The sequence below is a fragment of the Diceros bicornis genome, chromosome 21 (genome assembly GCF_020826845.1).
Source record: "Diceros bicornis minor isolate mBicDic1 chromosome 21, mDicBic1.mat.cur, whole genome shotgun sequence".
NCBI classification, from domain to species: domain Eukaryota; kingdom Metazoa; phylum Chordata; class Mammalia; order Perissodactyla; family Rhinocerotidae; genus Diceros; species Diceros bicornis.
Genome location: NC_080760.1, coordinates 53,058,784 through 53,080,161, shown reverse-complemented (window position 1 = coordinate 53,080,161; position 21,378 = coordinate 53,058,784). Strand labels below are relative to the sequence as shown.

Genomic DNA, 21,378 nt, shown 5'->3' with positions numbered 1-21,378 from the left:
TTTTGGGAAAAGATGACAGTGTCATTTGTGCTAGTAAGGCCATCTCTCTAGCAATGTAAGGCAGGGGTGGCTGCGAGAAAAGGGACACAGAGCTCTTGCTATCTGCTTCCCTCCTTTCCTGAACTGGTTTCCCTCCCCGTCTGGCTGTGCACTTGTACTTTGTGGTATTAGTTACCTCTCAAGGAAAAGACCTGCGCCCACGGCCAGCTTACGTACCCCATGAAGTGTGGAGCCCAGGGTGGAGCGTGGGTCCCAGCATCCCCTGCTGGGACTTGTTCCTCAGTGAGAGCATAGAGGCGGTGGGAGGGAGGTCCCCGTGTCAGCGTTCCAATTGGAGTTAGAATGTTTGTTTTTTATTTCTTATTTTTAAAACTTGTATGTAATACGTGTATTTTGCTAACGAGATTTTCTGAAATAAAAAGTGACTTTTCTTTAAGTGAGTGTTGCTTATAATTAATGTAAATATCCCTGTGACTGACTCATTCAGTTCACTCACAAGCATTTATTAACACCTACCAAGCCCTCTAGGCATTGTGCTATAGGACTAGCCATTAATAAGAAATGCCCCTGACCCAGGCCTCTCCCCCTGTAAGCGCTCATGTCTGGAGGAGAGATAGACTAACTATAGTCAGATTCACTAAGTCTTCCCGTAGAGTGAAAACAGGAAGAGAGGGGAGGTTCACTCTCCCTTTTGGGGTTCAGGAAGGCTTCATAGAGAGTGTGATGTTTTAGTTGGGCCTTACAAGATTCACAAAAGTTGGCTAGATAATCAAGCAAGGAAAATATGCCAAGAAAAGTGAACAGTAAGTCAATTAAATAAATAAACAAATATAGAACATAATGAAGTAGAGTTAAATGCTATGAAAAAAACAAAGCAGGGTAAGATAAAATGTCCAGTAAAGGCAGATCTGCAGAGACAGAAAGCAGGGAAAGGGGGCGAGTGGGATGCTGCTTTTTATACTCACGACAGCAAAGGTGGCGTGGGGGCAGAGGCCTGCGGGAGTGGGTGGGATGTGGCAGAGAGCCTTCCAGGCAGAGGGCAGCGAGTCTGAGGCTGAGCGAACGGTGCTGGTTTGCTCGAGGGCCAGCGTGAGCACTGACGGATGGAGAGGGAGGCCGAGGTCGGGCAGTGTGTGGAGATGAGTTGTAGGGCGCTCTTACCTCCTCCATGGCCAAGCAGCCGATGTGAAGATGTGTTTCACTGGGCGGGGACCTAGGAGGTACCCATTAAGTATGCAGTGAATCACCGTCCTGGGCCTGTGTAGTTGATTGTTGGGATGCTTTTCTGTATCGAGCAGGTGGTTCAAATTTGACATACTTATTAGTCTGTTCAACACAAATTTAATGAGTACCCGTTATATGTCAGGCATCTGGCTAAGAGCTGAGAGTACAGAAATAAAAACATCATCCCTACCTTCAAAAAGCTTTTGATCTAGTGCGGGGTTAGGGCGAGTGGTCCTATGTAGAATGGTGGCAGCTCTGCCCACAGAGTGTTCAGGGGACTCAAAGGAGGAGCTGTTACGTGTACATGGACAGGGGCTGAGCTGCTTTCTGAAGCAAGAGTAGGAGATGGGACATTGTTTTTGAAGGGGAAGCACGACGAGTGGAATCTATTGGAGGCAGACAGGTGTGGCTGTGGCGCTCCTGTCCGCCGTGGAGTCCTGGTGCTCAGCTGTGCTTGGCCTCAGGCACTGGTGCTCCCCTTGAAGCTTCAGTGCTGCTCAATCCTGAGGCAGTTTTACTCAACATGGATAAGAGATCAGGGGCCACACCCTTAATAAAGATGATTTTGTTGGTGTAGACCTCATACCTACCTCCCAAGGTTTGCCCATGTAAACCTGTATTCCCACGTCGGAGTTCCGCTCTGCAGAGGAGCTCTGCCCTCATCTCCTCCTAGGAGACTGGACCTTGACCCCCTCCCTGGGGGCCTGAGCTTGGTCGGAATTGGGAGTCCCTAGGGACATTTACGGCTGCCATCTTATCGCTGAGGCTCACTTGGGACTCAGCCCCTTTTCAGTGCTAGCTCTTGTCTCATCCCAGCTCCAGTGCTCACAATGCGTGGGATGCTGTACTTTGGGACAGTCAGCCCCCTGTGTCTGGGCCAGGCTCTGCGCTGTGTCACATCTCTGCTTTCTCCCCTCCTTCTTTTCCTACAGTATGAGAGGGGCTGCCATCCTGTGTGTTTGAGACGCAAAGTAATTAGTCTCGGCTGTGTTTCAGTTTTTCCGAATACCTTCTCTGCAAATTCACGTTGACTACAAACAGCTTTCACTAGAGAAGGACAGCATGTTAAAGTATGGAAAGAAGTCATTTAGAATGAGGATGGGAGTCACTTTTCCTTTCTTGACAGAGAAAGTTTATTTCTTAACTCATGAACAACTTTAAAGATATGAAATGCAAAGGAATTCACCTCAAGTCATTATACTGTTATTTTCTGAAAATGTGGTTTGCATATAAAAGCTCCTCTATCAGAGCCTGGAACTGGAGGCCCCCAGGAAGGGCATGACTGGCTCTGTATGCATAACTTGTTTAAACATCGTCTCTTCCCTTGGACAGCAGAGGTGTGAGGGCAGCACTGTCTGGAACATTCTTTTCTGTCCTTTGGACCAAATAGTGTGGGGATATGAAGCTCTCCTGTGGTGTATAGAAGCAGGACTTGGGTCTGACCCTGATCCTTTCTGCTGTAATCTGGAGCAGAGCTAGAAAGAGCTGGTCAGCAGATAGGCCATTGGGTACTTGCCGGGTTGTGTGGCCCGGAGTCTATTTAGTCGATTTCACAGCCCATTTCTGGTTCAATTAAGTGTACGATGTGGGCTCACATACATTTAGACCAATGGGGCTTCTGTGGAATCCTTCCGGGACAGGGAGGGAGGTAGTGGAGACCCAGGTAAACCTTTCAGATCCCAGGAAAGAATTGACCCTTTCCCCTCTCGTGACTTCCTCTCTTTCTTTTGTGGCCACACTTCTCCAGCTCATTGTATATGATGTTTAACCCTACCTACCACACACTCTCTCTTCATTGTTGGCTGGCTTTTGTCCCCACTGTGCCACCAGAAGCCTTTGCCCTGTGGTCACCAGTGACCTCCTTGCACAGAAGTCACCTTGCTGCCTGTGAGTTGGGAAGGAGACACCCAGAGTAATTAGCATTGTGGATTAAGTGACAGTCAGGGGAACTCAGGCGAGAGCTTCAGACCGAGGGCTGTGGTGCGGGAGCCTCAGGGGAATGTCAGGCAAGCTTCCGGGCCCCAGGACACTGGGCTGCACTCCCACATAGCACGGGGCCTCGCCTGACTCGTGCCAAGGACGGGGCCGCACAGACACCATCAGACTCCAGGGCACCACCAGCTGCCCTGTGTCGCAGCAGGCATTGCCCATCGCTTTTACCCGTGACATGGAATCTGTTGTATATACGTTTCATTTTTCTTTTGCTCCACTTCCTTGTGTTATCAGTCAAATGGTTCATTTAAGTTTTCTTCTTAAATCTCTGGATTTTCCCAAGGCAATTCTGAACATGAGACTTCTTATTTTTTTTGAGAGTAACATGCTCATGAATCTTTTGAATTAATTCATTATTTCATTTTTGCCCTCACCATAATCCAATAATTAAGTATTTTTTGCTTCACACACACAAGAAACTTAAGGCTGAGTGAGAGCGATCATGTTGATAACATGTCAGTGACCCAGGATGCGTCTGCACGTGGAAAACACTCTGCACATGGTGATTCACCCTCTGTTCCTGGTAGCTGGGTACTGAATTCCATGTTTAAAGCCAAAGTTTCCTGGCTCCTATGTCTGAAATGCAGAAGTGTGGTGATCCTTTTATTTGATGTGAATAATTTTAAAATGCCATTGGTTTTCTTCTCTTCTTTCTTTTTAAAATTTATTACTATTATTTTAGATCTGCACATTCATTGCAACCTTCCTCTGGTGATGAAATATCTACTAATGTGTCGGTCCAGCTTTACAATGGAGAAACTCAGCAACTTGTCATTAAATTGGAAAACATTGGAATGGAACCGCTGGAGAAACTGGAAGTCACCTCAAAAATTCTCACCACCAAAGGTCGGTATTTCAGGCAGTTTTGACCCCAGAAATGTTTATCTTCTTTATTTGCAGAAGAAACACTTTAAATAACCAGTTTTCAGAGTCCAAAAGCATGTTCCACTTTTAATTTGGTGCCATAATGAAATTGGCATACTAATTATGTGTAAAGAACACACAAAGGAAGTTAATAGAGCAAAGAATACACCTTTGTATCCCCGGTGCTCTTTATGTTCATCAGATCCTTGGATATTCTTGAATGAATGAATAAAGAGAAAAAACATTAGCAGGCTCTGGGATCCCATCATCTGCCCAGCCCAGTGTTTTCTGTGGGTTCAACACTTAGAACCTATGCACTCCCTCTTAAAGGCAGGTGCTCTGTTTCCTGGTTCTAAGGCACACGTAGCTTGGGGACATAAGACTTGTGTTGAAATTTTGGCTTCACCATTTACTAGCTGTTCATCCTTTACATGCCTCAGTTTCCTCCTGGGTAAATAGGGGAGATAGTATTTACCGTGTAAAGTTGTTCTAAGAATTGAATGAGGCAGCATAATGGCAGAATACCTAGTATATTGAAGGTTAGTGAGCAGATTGATCAAAGGGGGAAGATATTGTATAGGAGGAGGGAAAGGTATCAAGAGTAATAAGTGGAAATAAAATCAGGTCATTTAATAAAGTTAGAGACATTAGACAGGCCAGTGAGACTAGACAAAGACAAAAGAGGGAAAGCAAGCTAGCAGAACTTTGGGGTGTTTATGTGCTTTTGATATAGAAGTGAGGTGAGCCAGGCATACAGTGGGAGCTTGACTGGTTCTGGTTAAGTTTGTAGGAAAGGATGTACTGTGCATGTATTACTCCCTGGCAGAGGGCTCCCTCCTCCTGCTAATGACATTATAATGGGAAAAACCAAGTGAAGTAAATGTTCCTTAGAGGTAGAGCCACAGGCCATCTGGTTAGTTCCAGCTAGAGGGAAGGTCCAGGGATGAGTTTGGGAGAATTTGTTGTGCAAAATTTACATCATGAAAGACGGAATTTGGATTGGATAAGGAATGGTTAATCTGAGCTTGTCCCACTGGGGAGAATTTCAGGGTAACTTTTATTACCATATCTCTCCCAATGATTTTAATGAAAGTCTGTGTGGGGGCGGAAATGAAGCATATATCTGTCTGTGTTGTCTTACTTGTTCTCCCTATCTGTCTCCTCTTTGGAAAATGCTGCCTAGGTTGTATTTTCCTCATTGGAAGATGCTGCCTAGGTTCAAATCCTGGCTCTCACTTACTAGCTGTGTATTCCCTTGAGCAAGTAATTTAGCCTCTCTTGGCATTTTCTTCTTCTGTAAAATAATGCTAATAATAATACCTACATCGGAGGATTATTACAAGAATTAAATGAGATAATATACGCCAAGTGCTTGGATTAGTGCTTGGCATATTATTAGTACTCAGATTTGTTGGCTGCTCTTATTACTGCTACCACCACCACCACCATCACCACCACCACCATTATTGCCATCACCATCATTGCCACCACCATCACTATCACCACCACCACCATCACTATCACCATCATCACAACCACCACCATCACCACCATTACCATCACCACCACCGTCATTATCACCACCATCACTTTTGCCACCACCATCACCACCACCATCACCACCACCACCATCATCACCACCACCACCACCATGACCATTGCACCACCACCGTCACCATCACCACCACCATCATCACTGCTACCACCATTACCATCACCACCATCACAACCACTGACACCACCATCACCATCATCATCACCACTGCCACCATTACCAACATTATCACTACCATCACCACCACCATCACCAACACCATCATCACTGCCACCATTGTTGCTGCCACTATCACCACCCCTGCTGCCGTCACCATTTATTCTCATTGCTGTAGAATACTGTACTGTGTGAACACACCACAACTTATTCATCCATTTGACGATTGAGCACATTTGGGTGGTTTCCATCTGGGGACTATTAAGAATAGTGCTGCTATGAGTATTTTGGCACATGCGTTGGTGGACCTGTAGACATTTCTGTTGGCTATATCTCTGGGAGTGGAATGCTGGGTGTAAGGGTATACATGTGCTCAGCTTTAGAGCCAAATACTTTTCCAAAGTGGTTGTACCAGTTCCCACCATCATCGAGTGTGAGTTGCGATTGCTCTAAGTCCTCACTAATACTTGGCATTTGTAGTCATTTTATCCATTCTGGTGGTGAGGGTGGGGTGTAATGGGGTAGCACTGGGCTTTAATTTGCATTCCCCTGATGACCAGCAAAGTTGAACACCTTTCGTATGGTTCTGGATACTCGGATACTCTTTTGTATAGGTGCTTTGTCCTTTTTTCCCATTGGATGTTCTTCTTTCTCTCTCTCTCTGACTTGTAGGACTTCTTTATATTCTGAGTATGAGTTCTTTGTTGGAAATGTGTGTGACTGTCTCCTTCCACGCTGTGTTTGCCTTTACACTCTCTTAGCCATGCCTTTGGATGCACAGAAGTTCTTAATTTTAATATGGTTCACCTAATTATTTTGGTCATTAATGGTCATTGCTTTTTATGTCTCATTTAAGAAAACTTTGTGTACCCCTAGTCTCTGGGAAATTTTGATGATACTACCTTCATCTCATCCTTTCTTCTCTTTCCCTCCTATTTTTGGGAGTAAGTACATACAGATTAGGTAGAAAATGCCTGTCTGACATAAAATACCTCCATCTGGTATTCTCAATTTAATTAATTGGTTATAGGGTTTAGTTGATGTTTGAACAAGCAAACTAATATTGAATGACAGAAAAGTACAGAGCCTGTAATGGTAAAATTTTTTCTATCTCCTGTAATTTACCTCGTCTTCACAGCTTAGCAACTGGAAAATATCTTTTCCGTTTCTCAGGTAAACCCAATGGCAATTGTGTGTCCATTATTCATTACAGACTTGCTTCTTCTTTCTGAAGCACAAATCCTCAGGCTCTTCTCCTTTGGAAACCCTTGAATGACTGCCTGTTGTCCCTGACCCAGAGGCCTGCAGGGCTGGCCTCTGCCCCGTGCCCCAGCTTCGTCTCTTGCCGCCTCTCCCCTTCAACTGTAGTCGCGTTGGTCATTAGGAACCAATTTCAGTGTGCTGGACATTTATGCTATCTCTTTTAAACTTGATCAAACCATTTCCCCTCCCTGGAAGTCAACTTGCTAACTTCTGCTCCTACCCCCTTTACCGCCTCATCTTTGGTTAATTTCTCCTTTGTGTTTGAAATATAAAATAACTCTAGTAGCAGTACAGAGAAAATAATGTGGACCCAGAGACGGGAGCATTTAACTCCACACGGAAGAGTTTCATGGAGTGACACTCTGTGAGAGTTGTCGCCCTCTGGAAAGCCTTCCTAGACTTGGGTCCCCTCCTTTGTTGTCTCAGAGTGCCCTGAGTTACTTCTGCAGGAGCCCTTTTTGTTACATATTGAATTGCTTGTCTGCTGGTCTCTCTCCAGCCAGGTGTGAGTCTCAAAGGGCAGCAAATGGGTTTATCCTTTTACTTCCAGGCCTGGTACATAGTAGGTGCTCAGTCCCGAGGGCTGTCAATGGGAAGGAATTTTCTCATGTACAGAATAGACTAATAGCATATTCCTGTCTCACTTGTTGGGTGAGTGGGTTAAAACAGCAGAGGTGTGAATCGCTTGGAGATTTCTAATGAGTCGTGCAGCTCCCCTTAGATGCTGAGCTTCCATCCACGCCCTGTAAGTTCTGCCTCTGCTCCTTCACTCAGACCATTTGTCCTTCCTGGGAATGCCTTCAGCTTTCTCTGAGCTATCTAAGTGCTGCCTTTCTCAAGGTCCAGTTTTTGTCACCTTTTTGGGCTCCCCTAGCCTTTGGTGTTCTTATGCTTTTGAACCCTCCTGAAACCTACTGTTTGTATCAGTCATCCCTCCCTCTCCAACCTTTTATTACGAAAATATTCAAGCATACAGAAGAGTTAAGAGAAGTTTACAGGGAACACTGTATACTACCCTCTAGGTTCTATAATTAACATTTTGCTATATTTGATTTGTCACATGTCTATCCAGCCTCCTATCCATCCATTAATCCATCTTATTTTTTTTGTGTAGTTCCAAGTAAGTTGCAGATTTCAGTGTATTTTACCCATTAACACTTCAGCATGCCTATCATTAATTAGAGTTCAAAATTTGCTTACTTTCTTTGGGAAAATGTATATGCGGTGAAACGCACAAATTTTAAGTTACCGTTTGATGAGTTTTGTCAAATACATGTGTCTAACCCAAACTCTTCCAAGATATACTATAGAACATTTTCATCACCCCAGAAAATTCCCTCATGTCCCCTTCCAGCCAATCCCTGTCCACCCCCAGAGGCAACCGTTCTTTTGTATTTATCTGGTCAGCCCTCAGTCAATATTTAATGATAGCGATGTAGAAAGTTGGGAACATGGTAACTGGACAGAATTCCAAGGTAGAAGCCTTCAGTGGTGGGTACATCCGATGCGATCAACAGTTAGCTTCTTGCCCCAGCTCTCAAATTTAGTTTCCCATCACCACCTTGCCCACATCTCACCTGTCTCTTTTCTTGTTGTGTCATTTTTCTGTTCTTATCTTCCGCTCTAGTCGGCTCTAGGGTAGACAGAGCAAGTATTATTGCCCTCGCTGTGTGGGTGGGAAAGGGGAGAACAAAGAGGTTAAATGGCCCGTCTAAGGTCATGTAGCAGGTTCACAAAGAGCAAGGCGAGGACTGAGGGCTCCTAACTCGCAGCTCGGGCATCGTTACCCTTAATCATGAGACGGAGAACCTTAAATCCATAATATATAGCGTGGTATGGCTGTTTTCAAAACCACACATTTCAAGTGAAAAATTAAAGCTGTCATTCTTTTTTAATTCTCATCCCAAGCTGCAGTACGTTTACATGTAGAATTAAATTAATGAAAATAAACCATCTGCTTCCAGCGTATACAAAGGGAATAATTCCTGTCACTTATATTCTACAGTACCCAAAAGCTGCCAGTATTAATTAATGATCTAATATATATGGGAAGACGGGAGAATGTCTTGTATTGGGAACATGAGCAAGGATTATGTGTTTGAGTGGGGGAGGGCGGCAGAGACAAGGTAAGACGCCGTCGTGGATAATAAGTAACGTCCATTTCCATTTTAGCGTTGTCTTTATTTAAGCCCGCTGCGTGTAGCTTCTTTAGGGGAGTCTAAAGTGTCTGCTCTATGCAACTCTTCCATATGGAGTTAAATGCTCCCTTCTCTGGGTCCATATCATTTTCCTTGTACTGCTATCAGAGTTATTTTGTATCTCAACAGTAACAATAACTTTCAGCGCCCACCGTGTGCCAGCTGAGTGGTGCTTCAGGTGATTTTTTCTCATTAAATGATTACACCACCTGTAAGAGGTCTATCTCGGGGTGCTGGTGGTCTGTGTATTTCCCTGCTACATCCCCAGGCCTGAGAACTACCCCCAGTGCTTGTCACACTGTAGGTGTAAGTGCAGCCCCAGTGCCTGCTGCGTAGGGTTGTCTCGAGGCTGAGATGTCAGTGCAGTACATGGGAAGCTCTTAGGACGATTCTGAGCACAACTGTACCCAACCCATGCCTGTGTCAAGAATGCTGCTTGTTCCTGGTGCAGCCCATCTGCAGGTGGCCTGTGTGCCCGGGGCCTTGGCCATGCAGGAGGCGTGCCTGTGGGCCCCATGTCTTTTCCTTCTCCTCTTCCTCACGCCCGGAGAGCACCCTGCGTCCTGTCAGGGGCCCTCACAAGTCTCTGGACATGGCCTCGCTCCCCTCTGAATAAACCCCCTTTTCTCCAGATAAATTTTCTTGTTTGTTTTTTCCTCCATCTTCCTTGCTTTCCTGTCTTGGTTTAATCTCTAGTCTTACAAACTCATTTTTAAAATCCTTTTGCATAGTAAGTGTATAGTAAGGATCGTGATATTAAGAGTCAAGCAGAGCTTTGTGGGCCCTCTCAGGAGTGTAAACTGTCGTTAGGCTCTTATGGGTGAGTATGAGCCCCGATCACGGGCTCCTGACGTGGGTATGAGCATTTATAATCCCCCCCATCCGGACAAGGATCATCCCCCAATGTCATGTAGTCATTCTAATTACACTCCGTTTGTGAGCAGGTCTTTATTTGTCGGTTGTTAAAGATGCAAACTTCTGCCTTTACTTAAATAAACAGATTTTTTTGTAATTAAGGCCAAATTAAGAAGAATTATTGTTTGCTTTTCAACAAATCTTCTAACATATATATGAGTCTGTGAGTGTGTATACAAACACAAATATACACATAAATACACGTACACATGCTTAATTTCTTTATTCTCATAGTTTAATTTCTTGACAGAAAGCAATGATTACAAGTCCATGTCCATGTGGTATAATTAAACATTCAGAAGCGTTTTGATTGGAGGTGAGATTCTCTACTGCTTACTTTGCTCGTGAATGCTGTAGTAACAGTCTCTGCAGTAGGAGCAAATGTGAACGGCCCTCAAATGCTGAAGGTCAACAGCAGTAACAATTTCTGTATTACTGTCAATGTGAAATAACCAGTTTCACTTGATTGCACTAAACTAAACTCTAGCATTAAAATAAGGACTATTATTTCTGAAACTAAATTCCACAGGGGGAAAAATTAGTGACATTGCTACACTATTGATTTATGTTTATCTTGTTACTCATGACAGCATGTCATTATATAGGATTGTGATTGGACGTTCCACTTTGAACCACAGTATTGAAGGGAAGAAACAGACCCATTTTTGAGGCGTACAAACGTATTAAATCCGACAGTGAGTGTTCAGCTTTCCGTGCTGCCGCAGCTGTGGAAGGTCTCCTGTGCGCTCTGAAGTTCCTGCATCAGTACTTAGATACAAATACCCTGGTTTTTGGCATCAGAGGGTGAATAAGCTGTTCCCTGTGAGGGGATTTGCCTGTTACTTAAATGCGTCACTCTCAAGCCACATAACTTAATACAGAAATAAGCAGTGCGGTTGGAAATCTTTCTGAGTATACCGTATGCGTGGAAGTAGGATTCTGGACACAGGACTCGAAACATTGTTTAGTTACTGGCCTTTTTGTGGGTGGGGGCATAGATCGGGGTGGAAGCTTTTGAAGCTCTTCTTGGGCTTGCTGATTGCCGGCATGCCGAGTGACCCCGCCGGCTGCACTCTGGTTTGTGTGTGGCTCCTTCCCTTCTCTTGCTGGTCACCTCCGTCAGTGTGGGCTGCAGCTCGGCCTCTCAGCCAGGGGGTGAGAAGAAGGCATCCAGCTCTGCTCTGTCAGTTGTCAGCTGCGTGACTCTTCCTGAGCAAGCTGTCTGACTGCGTGAAGATTAGGGTTCCCATCTGGGCGCTCCCCGGGACCCAGTCCCTCTTTCACAGGGGAGTTCCAGAACAAGCGGTAATACCTCTGGTGCACCAGGCACAGTGCCGGGCACACAGTGGGTGATGGGTCACTGCTGACTTCCCTTCCCTGTAAGTGGGGGAGTGGGCTGGTGCTTTTGCTGCCCATTCCCAGCGGCTCTGCTGGGCCTGGGAGATCAGGACGTCGGGGCCGTTGAGGCCGACTCAGTGAGTAAGCGCATGCCCCGCTTGAAGAAGACAGGTGCCTTGGAGTAAATTTCCTGGGTTGACCTCTCTTTGAGCAGTTCAAAAACCATCCTAGCTTCCTCCTTGTTCTCAGATGTCTCCTGGAATGGTGAAATGTAACAATTTCCTGGATGAATGAGGGTGTTCCTGCATGAAAACCATAGCAAATCAGAAGTAGAAACCATACAGTAGAGTCAGCATAAGCCCTGCTCATCACACAGGGAGTGAAGCCAGAAAAGATGAGACAGTGAGAAGCATCTTGGGAGGCCGTGGGCAGCTCTGACAGTGAGGAGCTTCCTGGCTCCTTTGTTCCTAATCACAAAGGGACACCTGTTTGCTGTGCAATTCCAGGACCCGAGGGTTCAGTGATAAGCTGGCTGAAAGGGCACGTAAGTTACAGTAAGAGTCTCCCTGCCTGCTGAAATTTCTTTTTTTAGCCTGGTCTGTTTCTGAGTTGCTTGTGTTATGCTATTTTTATATAATTTTTCTTAAACAGTATGGCAATACAGGGCAAGATTTTAAAAGAGAATCTTGTAGAAAAGTGGTTTGTTACTTCTTAGCATTGTCAAGGCATGGAGTGTCTTGGGGAGTGGGGAAAAAAGGACTCAGTGTCTTCAGTCTCTCCTTCAGTTTTCACGCCCAGTCCCACTTGCATGTTTGGGCGTGGGCAGAGGTAGAAGGGAGCTGAGAGGAGACTGCTGGGGCCTGCTCTGGGGCTTTGGGAAGCCCCCCTGGATCAGGCCAGCCTCAGTTTTAAACTTAGTTATTATGGTTCAGACTACAATCTTTGGAATCAGACAAACTTGGGTTTGAATCCTGGCTTTGCCACTCACTGGCTGGATGACTTGGACCGCGTTATGTGCTTCTGTGACAGTCTGTTCCTTGTAATGGGGAGGGGACCACATAATTCTTCCGCTCGTTGGATTATACGTTCAGCACTTCATAGAGCACCTGGCGTTACTAAGGGGTCGGTAAACAGTAGCTCTTCCTGTAAACTGTTGTTATTATCATTGATACTGCTTCCATTGTTGTGTTATACAAATGTCGGTTCTTTTGTCACCTTTCTTAGATATTTTTTATGTAGCTTTCTTGTACTCAGTTTCTTAGCCCAGCGTTCAAAGAGATTCATCGTTTGGCTTGCTGCCTACCTTTCTTCTTTCTCTTCTCTTTTGCACAAACACTCATCCAGTCTCTGCCTTGTTTCAGGAACTGTTGGGGGGCAGGAAAACAGCAACCCCTATCCTCATGGGGCTCGCAGTGTGGGGGAAAGCTGGACGGTGAGCAGGTGCAGTGTGTGTCGTGAGGCAGTGACAAGAGCTCTTCTGTTTGCCTTTCTACCATCGATTCCTCTGCTTTTGTCTGTCCTTGTGTCCACCAGTTGTTCGTCCTCTGGCTCAACTCTTCAACAGGTCTTTATTGAGTGCCTCCTACATGTTGGCCGTTGTGTCGGGCACTGGGGACACCCAGGAGAGTCATTTCCAAGTCCCTGCCCTCTGGGGTGCGGAGTGGCCTCCACAGTCTGTCCTCTGGCCATCTTTGGACACACTTTCATGTATTCAGGGCTTGGCTAACTCTCAGGTGTCCTATATGCATCTCAGATCCTATCCGTCATTCACAGATCAGTCCACGTGCCACCTCCTGAAAGCTTTTCTGACCCTTCAAGTAGAATTAATTATGCCACTCCTACCGTACATTGCCTTGCTCATGCTCCATCACAGTCGCTCATTTCACTTGGCTTTGTGTTATTCAGCAGTCAGACATTTATATCACATTTATATGGCAGTCACCATGCCGGGTACATGAATAATACATGAGCCCTGTCCTGAAGGAGCTTGCAGTTCAGTGTGGGAGGCAGGCATGTTCACTGAATTGAGTTGAAATCTGACTGCACATCCTGTATTATTTCTGTTACTGTTGAGTAACTACCGTGAATGGATTTACTGGTGTGCCTCCTAGGAAGACGTTGAAATTCATGAATGATTAGGATTCATTCATTCACTCCGTGCCCTCTTTACACATGATTGCAGTGGCTTTCTTGTACAGTTTAGCATTTTACACAGTTTTAGGGTGACTCTGGAGAAGTTTACAAAACAAGTTCATCTTAAGACCAAGTGAAATGCCTTTTAATCAATACTGCGCGACTTGATACGTTCAGCTCATTGGGAGCGTGGGTGGGAAGTAAATAAGCAAGACAGGGAAGGCAGAAGAAGTTAGAATGTATGGCCCTGCAGTTTGGGAACTTTTGAATGTCAAGTTCCCATTTAGTTGTTTGGGATTGGTGGCGTGTCATGCTGACAGCATGTGAGGATCAGGTGCTCTGATGTCGGCTTCAGCAGGGCCTGCCTTCCCCAAGAAGCACAAACACTCAAAAGTACCTATGCAAAATGTTAAAATAAGGAAAAAAATACACTTTTTACAACTGAAATACAGCACTATTTTGTAGGTTTGATTTTGGGATTAAACAAGTAAACATATTGGGGTGGGTCGTATAGCACAGTGTTGACTCCTGGCCACACCCACTTCTGTAGGGCCTGGGATGGCTTTCCTACCATGGGGATAGCAGCAGGACCTATTCAGAGAGTTGCTGTGTGGATCCATGCCACAGCACACGTAAAGATCTCAGTGTCATGTCCCTTCGCGGAAGTACTTTGTGAAGGTCAGCTGTCTGGTGGTGGGGATTTCAGTACCTAGCATGCAATAAAGGTGCGTTTCCCCACCTTCCCTCCTTTTGGGTTGTGTTTGGTAGATGGCCCCCGTAGCCCAGTTGAAATCACAGTTGACAATATTTCTTTCATTTCACGCCTCTGTTACAAACCACTGCCTCCTGATCTCGGTGAGACATCCAGCCCACGACCACAGGGAGCCCTGAGGACATCTCCTAGTTCATCTCTCTTTGAAACACTTTTGAGAAATGAAAAGTCGTTCGAACAGCCAAGAATAGTGCTGTAATCATAGTTTTTAGTTTAGTTTTTTCCTCCTACAGTAGTTATAAATTCCTGATAGGCTGGACTGATAGCTGAAAGAATTAGTTCTTTCATACAATCTGGGACCTTGACAGGTCCCTTTCTTAGTTCAAGCCACTAGGACAATGAGTCTTTCCTTAGTTCTGTGCCACCCAGATTTGGGCAGTTCATTAATTCAGCAGTGTTGGACCTCTTCTCTATAAAACACTACTATAAACTTTTAAGAAATTTTCAGACTGAAAGAAATGTCATCCATCATCTGGTCTAAGCTTTTGGGGGCTACTCCTCTGCCCCTTTCCACACTTGTTTCTTCCTACAATCAGAGACCCCTCCCCAACTGCGAGGCCCTTGCCCTCTTGTAGGCAGGGACCACATCTTATTTATCTCTTTTCCCCAGAACGTGGCACTGTGCCTGTGTGGAGGATGTTTAGTGGCTGTGTAGTGAATGCTCCTTGAAGGAATGAATCGGGCAATAGTAGAATGTAAAGAGCAAATATTAACGTAGTGCTTTGTAGTTTACAGAGGACCTTCACATAAAGCATCTAAGAAGTTTCTAGTGCCAGGTTACTGGGCTAAGACTTTGCGTTGTCATATTTTATCTTCACAACAACTCTAACATTCTCTTCATCTACTGACGAGGCGTCTTGGGGTGACAGAGGAGATGTGACCACACATGGGCAGAGAGCTATAAGTGGCAGTGCTGGCACTCAGATTTGGGTTGTCTGATCCTAAAGCTCATGTACTTGACTGTTGTATTTTTTTTTTTTTTTGTGAGGAGGACTAGCCCTGAGCGAACATCCGGTGCCAGTCCTCCCCTTTTTTTTTGAGGAAGAATGGCCCTGAGCTAGCGTCCGTGCCCATCTTCCTCTACTTTATGTGGGACACCGCCACAGTGTGGCTTACCAAGCAGTGCGTCGGTGCACGCCCGGCATCCGAACCCGTGAACCCCGGGCCACCATAGCGGAGTGCGCGCACTTAACCGCTTGCGCCACTGGGCCGGCCTCTTGACTGTTGTATTTTATTTCCTGCCGTCTCTTTTCAAGGTCCTGTGTCACAGCACCTTAGTGATGTTTTCCCTGTAAATACTCTCCCCTCCGGGTGTAATGCTGGGTGAGTTAACGGTTTTACTATGCAGTGAGATGCAGAAGATAGAGTGGAAAGAGCATAGTGTTTGCGGTCCTGCCTCTGACTCTGGGTTCTCTTACTTACTAGCTGTTTGACTTTGGGTAAGTTGTTTAAACTCTCTGAGCTTTAGTTGCCTCGTTTATAACATGGGAATAATATAGCTGTAGTGTGAAGTTGAGAGATGGTACTTAATAGATGGTTATGGCAATATTGTTTTTAAGAAAGTCTAGGAGAGGCGTTTGTCTGGTGTTCCTGGGCCTACCCTCCTCCTCCCTCCAGAGCAGCCCTGCCCTGCCCAGTCAGCACCGGGAGTGGAAAGGAGAGGCAGAGCTTACCTAATTAGTTTGGACCAGGTTTCGTAAGCCTGGTCAAATTCTTTTTAGGTGTTTGACCAACTGCCAGTTGGCGTGGCTGCAGCAGAGTTAATACACCGCTTTGGAGAAGTTTATCCAGCTGGCAGAGTTGAGTCTGGGGGCTCAGGGACACACGTGCCCCAGGTGATTGCTGTGCTTGTCATCAGTTCACATTATTGCCCGGCCCTGATGTAGGGGACCATAAAAAGCAGCTGCATTGGCTTAGAATCCCACCTCACTCTCTCGGGTGGGCCACGGCCCTCAGCATGCTCAATCTTGCCTGTGGACTTGCAGGCCAGATTCACAAGCCTCCTCTCCATATTACATGGGAGGGGCGGGCGGGGAACTTAGACACAAGAGTAAGTCGTTAGAGTGTGTGTGTGTGTGTGTGAGTGTGTGTGTGTGAGTGTGTGTGTGTGTGTGTGTGTGTGTACATGTTTATGAAAGTGTAATATTTACTCATTGTAGAAAATTCAGATAATTCAAAACAATTTGAAATTACCTGCGATCCCACTACTCAAAGATAACTGGTGTTAGCGTATAGGTATGTTTTCTTCTTTTTTTCCTATGTGAATATTTTTATGCACTTGAAATTGTATTGTACCTTCAATTTGGTATTCTGCTTTTTTCACATAACTTTTTTTCCATCGGTTCTAGTTCTAAATCCGAAATGATATCCTGGAATGTATTTGTCCGTTGCACATCGTAAACTTGAGTGCCTCCCGAGGGCCGGGGCTGTTAGTTGCTGAGTGGGAGGGGATGCCGATGGCAGCTCACATTGCTGTGCACTTATTGAATGCCAAGCGCTGAGGCAGAGGCTCTGCAGGAGTTATTTGCTCCTTGTGCGGCTCTGGTGAAAGGGTGCTGTGATTGTCCAGTTGGGATTGGGAAATGGGGTGAGAGGAGCAGGAGGGATAACTACCCCCGATTGAGTGCTTATTCTAAGTACTTTACTTTTATTAGCTCATTTATTATTCATGACAATCCAATGTATAGATGAGTAAACTGAGGCACACGGAAATTTGGTGACTTACCTAAGGATACCCAGCTAGATCCAGGATTTGAACCCAGGGAATGTAGTCCTAAGCTGATGTTCTTTTTTTTTTTTTTTTTTTTTGTGAGGCAGATCAGCCCTGAGCTAACATCTGCCATTCCTCCTCTTTTTGCTGAGGAAGACTGGCCCCGAGCTAACATCCGTGCCGATCTCCCTGCACTTTATATGGGATGCTGCCACAGCATGGCCTGACAAGCAGTGCATCGGTGCACGCCCGGGATCCAAACCTGGGCCGCCAGCAGTGGAACGCATGCACTTAACCACTACGCCACGGGGCCGGCTCCTAAGCTGATGTTCTTAACCAGCACAGAACCCTGCCTCTCAAGGGGGTGGTGAGCCTCAAAGGCAGGGTCCAGTCCCCGCCTTCCATTTGTCGATTGATTGGTGGAAGAGTAAGCTGCTTAATACAGGGGGTGATGTTCCAATAGAGGTGTGCACACTGGAGCACAGAGGAGCAATGTGGGATGGGAAAGGCATTGCAGGAAAGGAGCCTGGAAGTTGGGTTGAAGGATGAGTCAGAATTCACTCTGCAAGAAAGTAGCCAGGCCTTCTTGGCAGAGGGAGCAGCACGTGTGGATAGGTAGCCAGGGCACAGGAGGGAGACCAGACTGCTCTTCCCAAGGCCTTTGAGTATTGTCGGGGCCTTATATGCTGGTTCAGCTGGAGATGTGCCTGAGAGCCCTCACTTACTTCCTGCCCATCCATGGGAAAGGATCTGAATGAGTGGCTGGCTCTTGATGCCCATGTTTCAGAAATGGCCTGATGGAATCTCTGGGAGAGGAGGTCTTTGCAGGGCCTCAGTGTCTTAGCTGGTGCTGGCGTTTCATAGAAAGGTTGGCTGGTGCTGCTGTAGCAGGTGAATAGGCTCTTTAAAGAAGTTAGCATGCCCTTAAGTGTTCCTGAGCTTTGGAATATGTTGGAATATCCTGGGCTCTGGGCTACGTTCTGTAGATTATTAAATAGGAAGAAGAAGACAAGACCAGTGTGTATGTGGGGAGTTTGGAGTTTAACGTCAATTAAATACATTATACATGCAAGGGAATGTGTAAACACATCCATAACAAGTCCGGAATCAATTGCACAGGTTCCTACTCCCTCTTTTTAATCTGCCTGACTTCTCCTCATCTTTCAAGTCTTGTCCAAATAACAGTCTCTCCAGGAAGTTTTCCCTGGCCCTCCAGACTAGGGTAGATGTATCCGTGGTGTGCTGTCATCAGCCTATGGTGATTAATCCCTCATGTTGTCATTAAAGCCTTACTTTCCAGGAACCAGCACTCTCAACAATCCAATCATCCTTTTCCCAACTGTCCATCTTTTTCTAGATCATTCTGAAATGATGTAGTAATATCAATTTACAAAACATCTGAGCACCTTGTAACCTAGTGGGATTGGTGATGCCACAGTGCAGCTAATATTTATTGAGCACCTGTTATATGCCAAGTCTTTTACTTACCAGCTGAATGACCTTGATCGTATGTTAACCTCCTTGGTTTCCAGTGGGGGTAATAACCACTGCTCCACTGGGTTATTGTGAGGATTAAGTGAGATAACTTACGTGTGGCACATCTGAGGTGCTCGATGGAAAACTAAGTGGATAAGTGGATGTGGTGTGGTTTCTAAACACCCTTCAAGGACACCCCCTGATCTGTTCCTGTTTGTTAGCATCCCTCTTTAGGGAAACACTGAGAATAACTGTGCTCTGTTAGACGTGTTCTAGCCCGAGCTCAGCCGGTTCTGGAGGGACCACGCCTTGACTGAGCACACCTCGGGTGGGAAGACAGGAACTGATTTTGCATTCGCAGCACAGTTTGGCCTCGTGTTCTTGCAGTTAGCAAACCCCACAGATCTTTTTTCTTCAGTGTGGACCTCGGTCAAGCTCTCTGTCTTCCACTGAAATTTTGCGAGGTTGATTTCTGGGTCCTAAGAGCAGGACTTTATGTTTTAACTCTACCGTGAGGTGCCTTCATGTGGGAAGTGAATCTAATGGCTCCAGAATCATTTGGATCTAGAATTCTAGACCTTTTCCTAGTTTTTGGCCATGGACAAGTTACTTGATCTTTCTAAGCCTCAGTTGCCTTATTTCTGATGGAGGAAACTTAGCACAGAGAATTGGTTCATAAAAAGGGAGATGGTAAGTAACCCAGAGGTAGGAACAGCAGCAAGTCACTCCTGCCTCTAGGACTGAAGAGATAAGAGGAGGAGGGATATTAGCAGAGTTAGGGAGCTGGGCCCTTCTAGTCAGAGCTGAGAACCACAGCAGGACCCTCTTGTTGGAGGGAGGGACCTGTTTAAATGACCTTCTATTCACCTCGTTGGTGAGGAGGGATTCTTGCCTTAGGTTATGGGGTTGGCCAGACACTCGACACCTGACACTAGACAGATGAGATGGACAGCAATTTACTAGTCAACATCCTCACAGCATGGGGAGGAGGACACCGCACGCCACGCAGGGCCACATGGGGTTACGCTCAGGAACAGAGTGAAACCAGAGGCTGCAGGAGGCAGACTTTGTAGTATCAAGTGGGTGGGGTGCCCCCTGGTTCCCATGGGAGGATGTGGTTGGCTTGTTTGAATACTCCTGCAGGCTGGCAGGGAGCCAAAACCCTCCACTTAGGGCGAATAAGCAGGAACTGCTTAGTTCCTGTGGTTAGGAGGGTTGTTTGGCTGGGAGACCTTATGCATGGATGCAGAGTGAAGAGAAGAACTTGTGGTGAGGCCATTCGAGGCCCTCCTGGCTTCACCAGATGTCGAGGCAGCACTTACTATTGGGCCTTGATTTTAGGCCTTACACTGCACCCCCAGTCTTTATTGAAGCGGCGATTGTCTGGCAGGAGCTGGAGCCATGGAGGTGACACAGCTGCTTCCAAATGGCACAAATGGTGGCTCTCCCTCTGTCTCTTGCCTGGCTCCCTTACTCCCCTCGGTACATTTCGCCTTTAGTTTTTACAGTGCTTTAGGGACACTACTTTGTTTAATCTGTAAAACAACTCCGTGATGTAGGAGTTGTCATCCCCATTTTATACATGAAGAAACCTTGGCTTAAAGGAATCATTACTCTCCATCCTGCTCCAGTTAGTCAGTGACGAAGAGGCATGAATCCCACAGCCATTTGACTCTGGAGCAAGGTCTTTTAAAGACAGAGTGGGTTTGCAGGAGAACCAAGGCAGCTCCTCCGCTCCACGGGCCCTTCCTGAGGCCCTGCCCCCAGTTCTGTATTTCTGATTCTGCGTTCTTGTTTCCTGAGGAGGGTCTCTCCTACTGAATACGCTTCTCCCACTGAACGTGGATCTGTTTCTCTCTAAGGTGATGTGATATAGAAAATACTTGTTGTGGCGAAATTTAGGTTAGCTCTGATTCAGTTTATAAGAGCAAAGAGTACACTGATTTTGTCAGTGAGAGGAAGCCGCTCTGTACTAGCAAAGATGACGGCTCCAGGCTCAGTGCTGTGCCTCCTCCCTCCTCTTCGTCCCTGGCTCACAGACACAGGTGACTGCCTCAACACCCATGATTCTGGAGTTTTCTTGGTACTTTTATCTACCCCATTTTAAATGGTTTGCATTTTTCTTTGCTTGTGAGAATGCATCAGAATTTTCTAGAGGAATTGATAATCTCATATTGCCTCAGTTACATCATATCATCACCATTATTATTGTCATTGTAGAAAAATTGTATGGCGACTTCTTGAGCTGGAAACTAGAAGACGCCCTTGCCCAATTTCCTCTGCAGCCTGGAAAGGTGGCCACTGTCATCATCAACATCAAAGTGAAGCTGGATTTCTCCTGCCAGGAGACTCTCCTCCAAGATCTCAGCGATGGTAAGCTCTTTCCCAATTTTAATTAGCACATCGTGGTCCCCAGATACACTGTAGCAATCACCATTCCTCCATGCCTGCTGTTCTCTCTCTGGGACTTGCTTGTCATTCATTAACTCAAGCAGCTTGAGACTTCTCCTGGGCACTTAGCAGAGTGAGTTACTGTTTACATGGAAAGTAATAAAAGTACTTTTTAGTTAAATGGTTTCTTAATTCACACTCGTCCCTGTTTTGTACTCATTTGCCAGGAGGTCATCCCAAATTAGTGGAATGTAGGAATTACTACATTTTTTCAAGTTTGACTGCTGTGATCCCTTAGACATCTAATTAGCTGTGATGATCAAGTTCCCCTTCAAAGTCTGGTGATTTCTGTAAGGAGATGGAGTCTGGAAAAACTGGGAATTTATATTTG

At 45.9% G+C, this 21,378-nt stretch overlaps 1 protein-coding gene across 6 annotated transcripts in view; it reads left to right on the top strand.

Annotated features, from left to right (window-relative positions):
- TRAPPC9 (trafficking protein particle complex subunit 9) overlaps positions 1-21,378 on the top strand; it is a 639,688-nt gene that overhangs the window by 151,343 nt on the left and 466,967 nt on the right. For all 6 annotated transcript variants that reach the window (XM_058564989.1, XM_058564990.1, XM_058564988.1 and 3 more), the window contains 2 exons: positions 3,899-4,062; positions 20,817-20,969. In XM_058564989.1, coding sequence (XP_058420972.1) covers positions 3,899-4,062; positions 20,817-20,969 — 317 coding nt within the window. The remainder of the gene's footprint in view (positions 1-3,898; positions 4,063-20,816; positions 20,970-21,378) is intronic.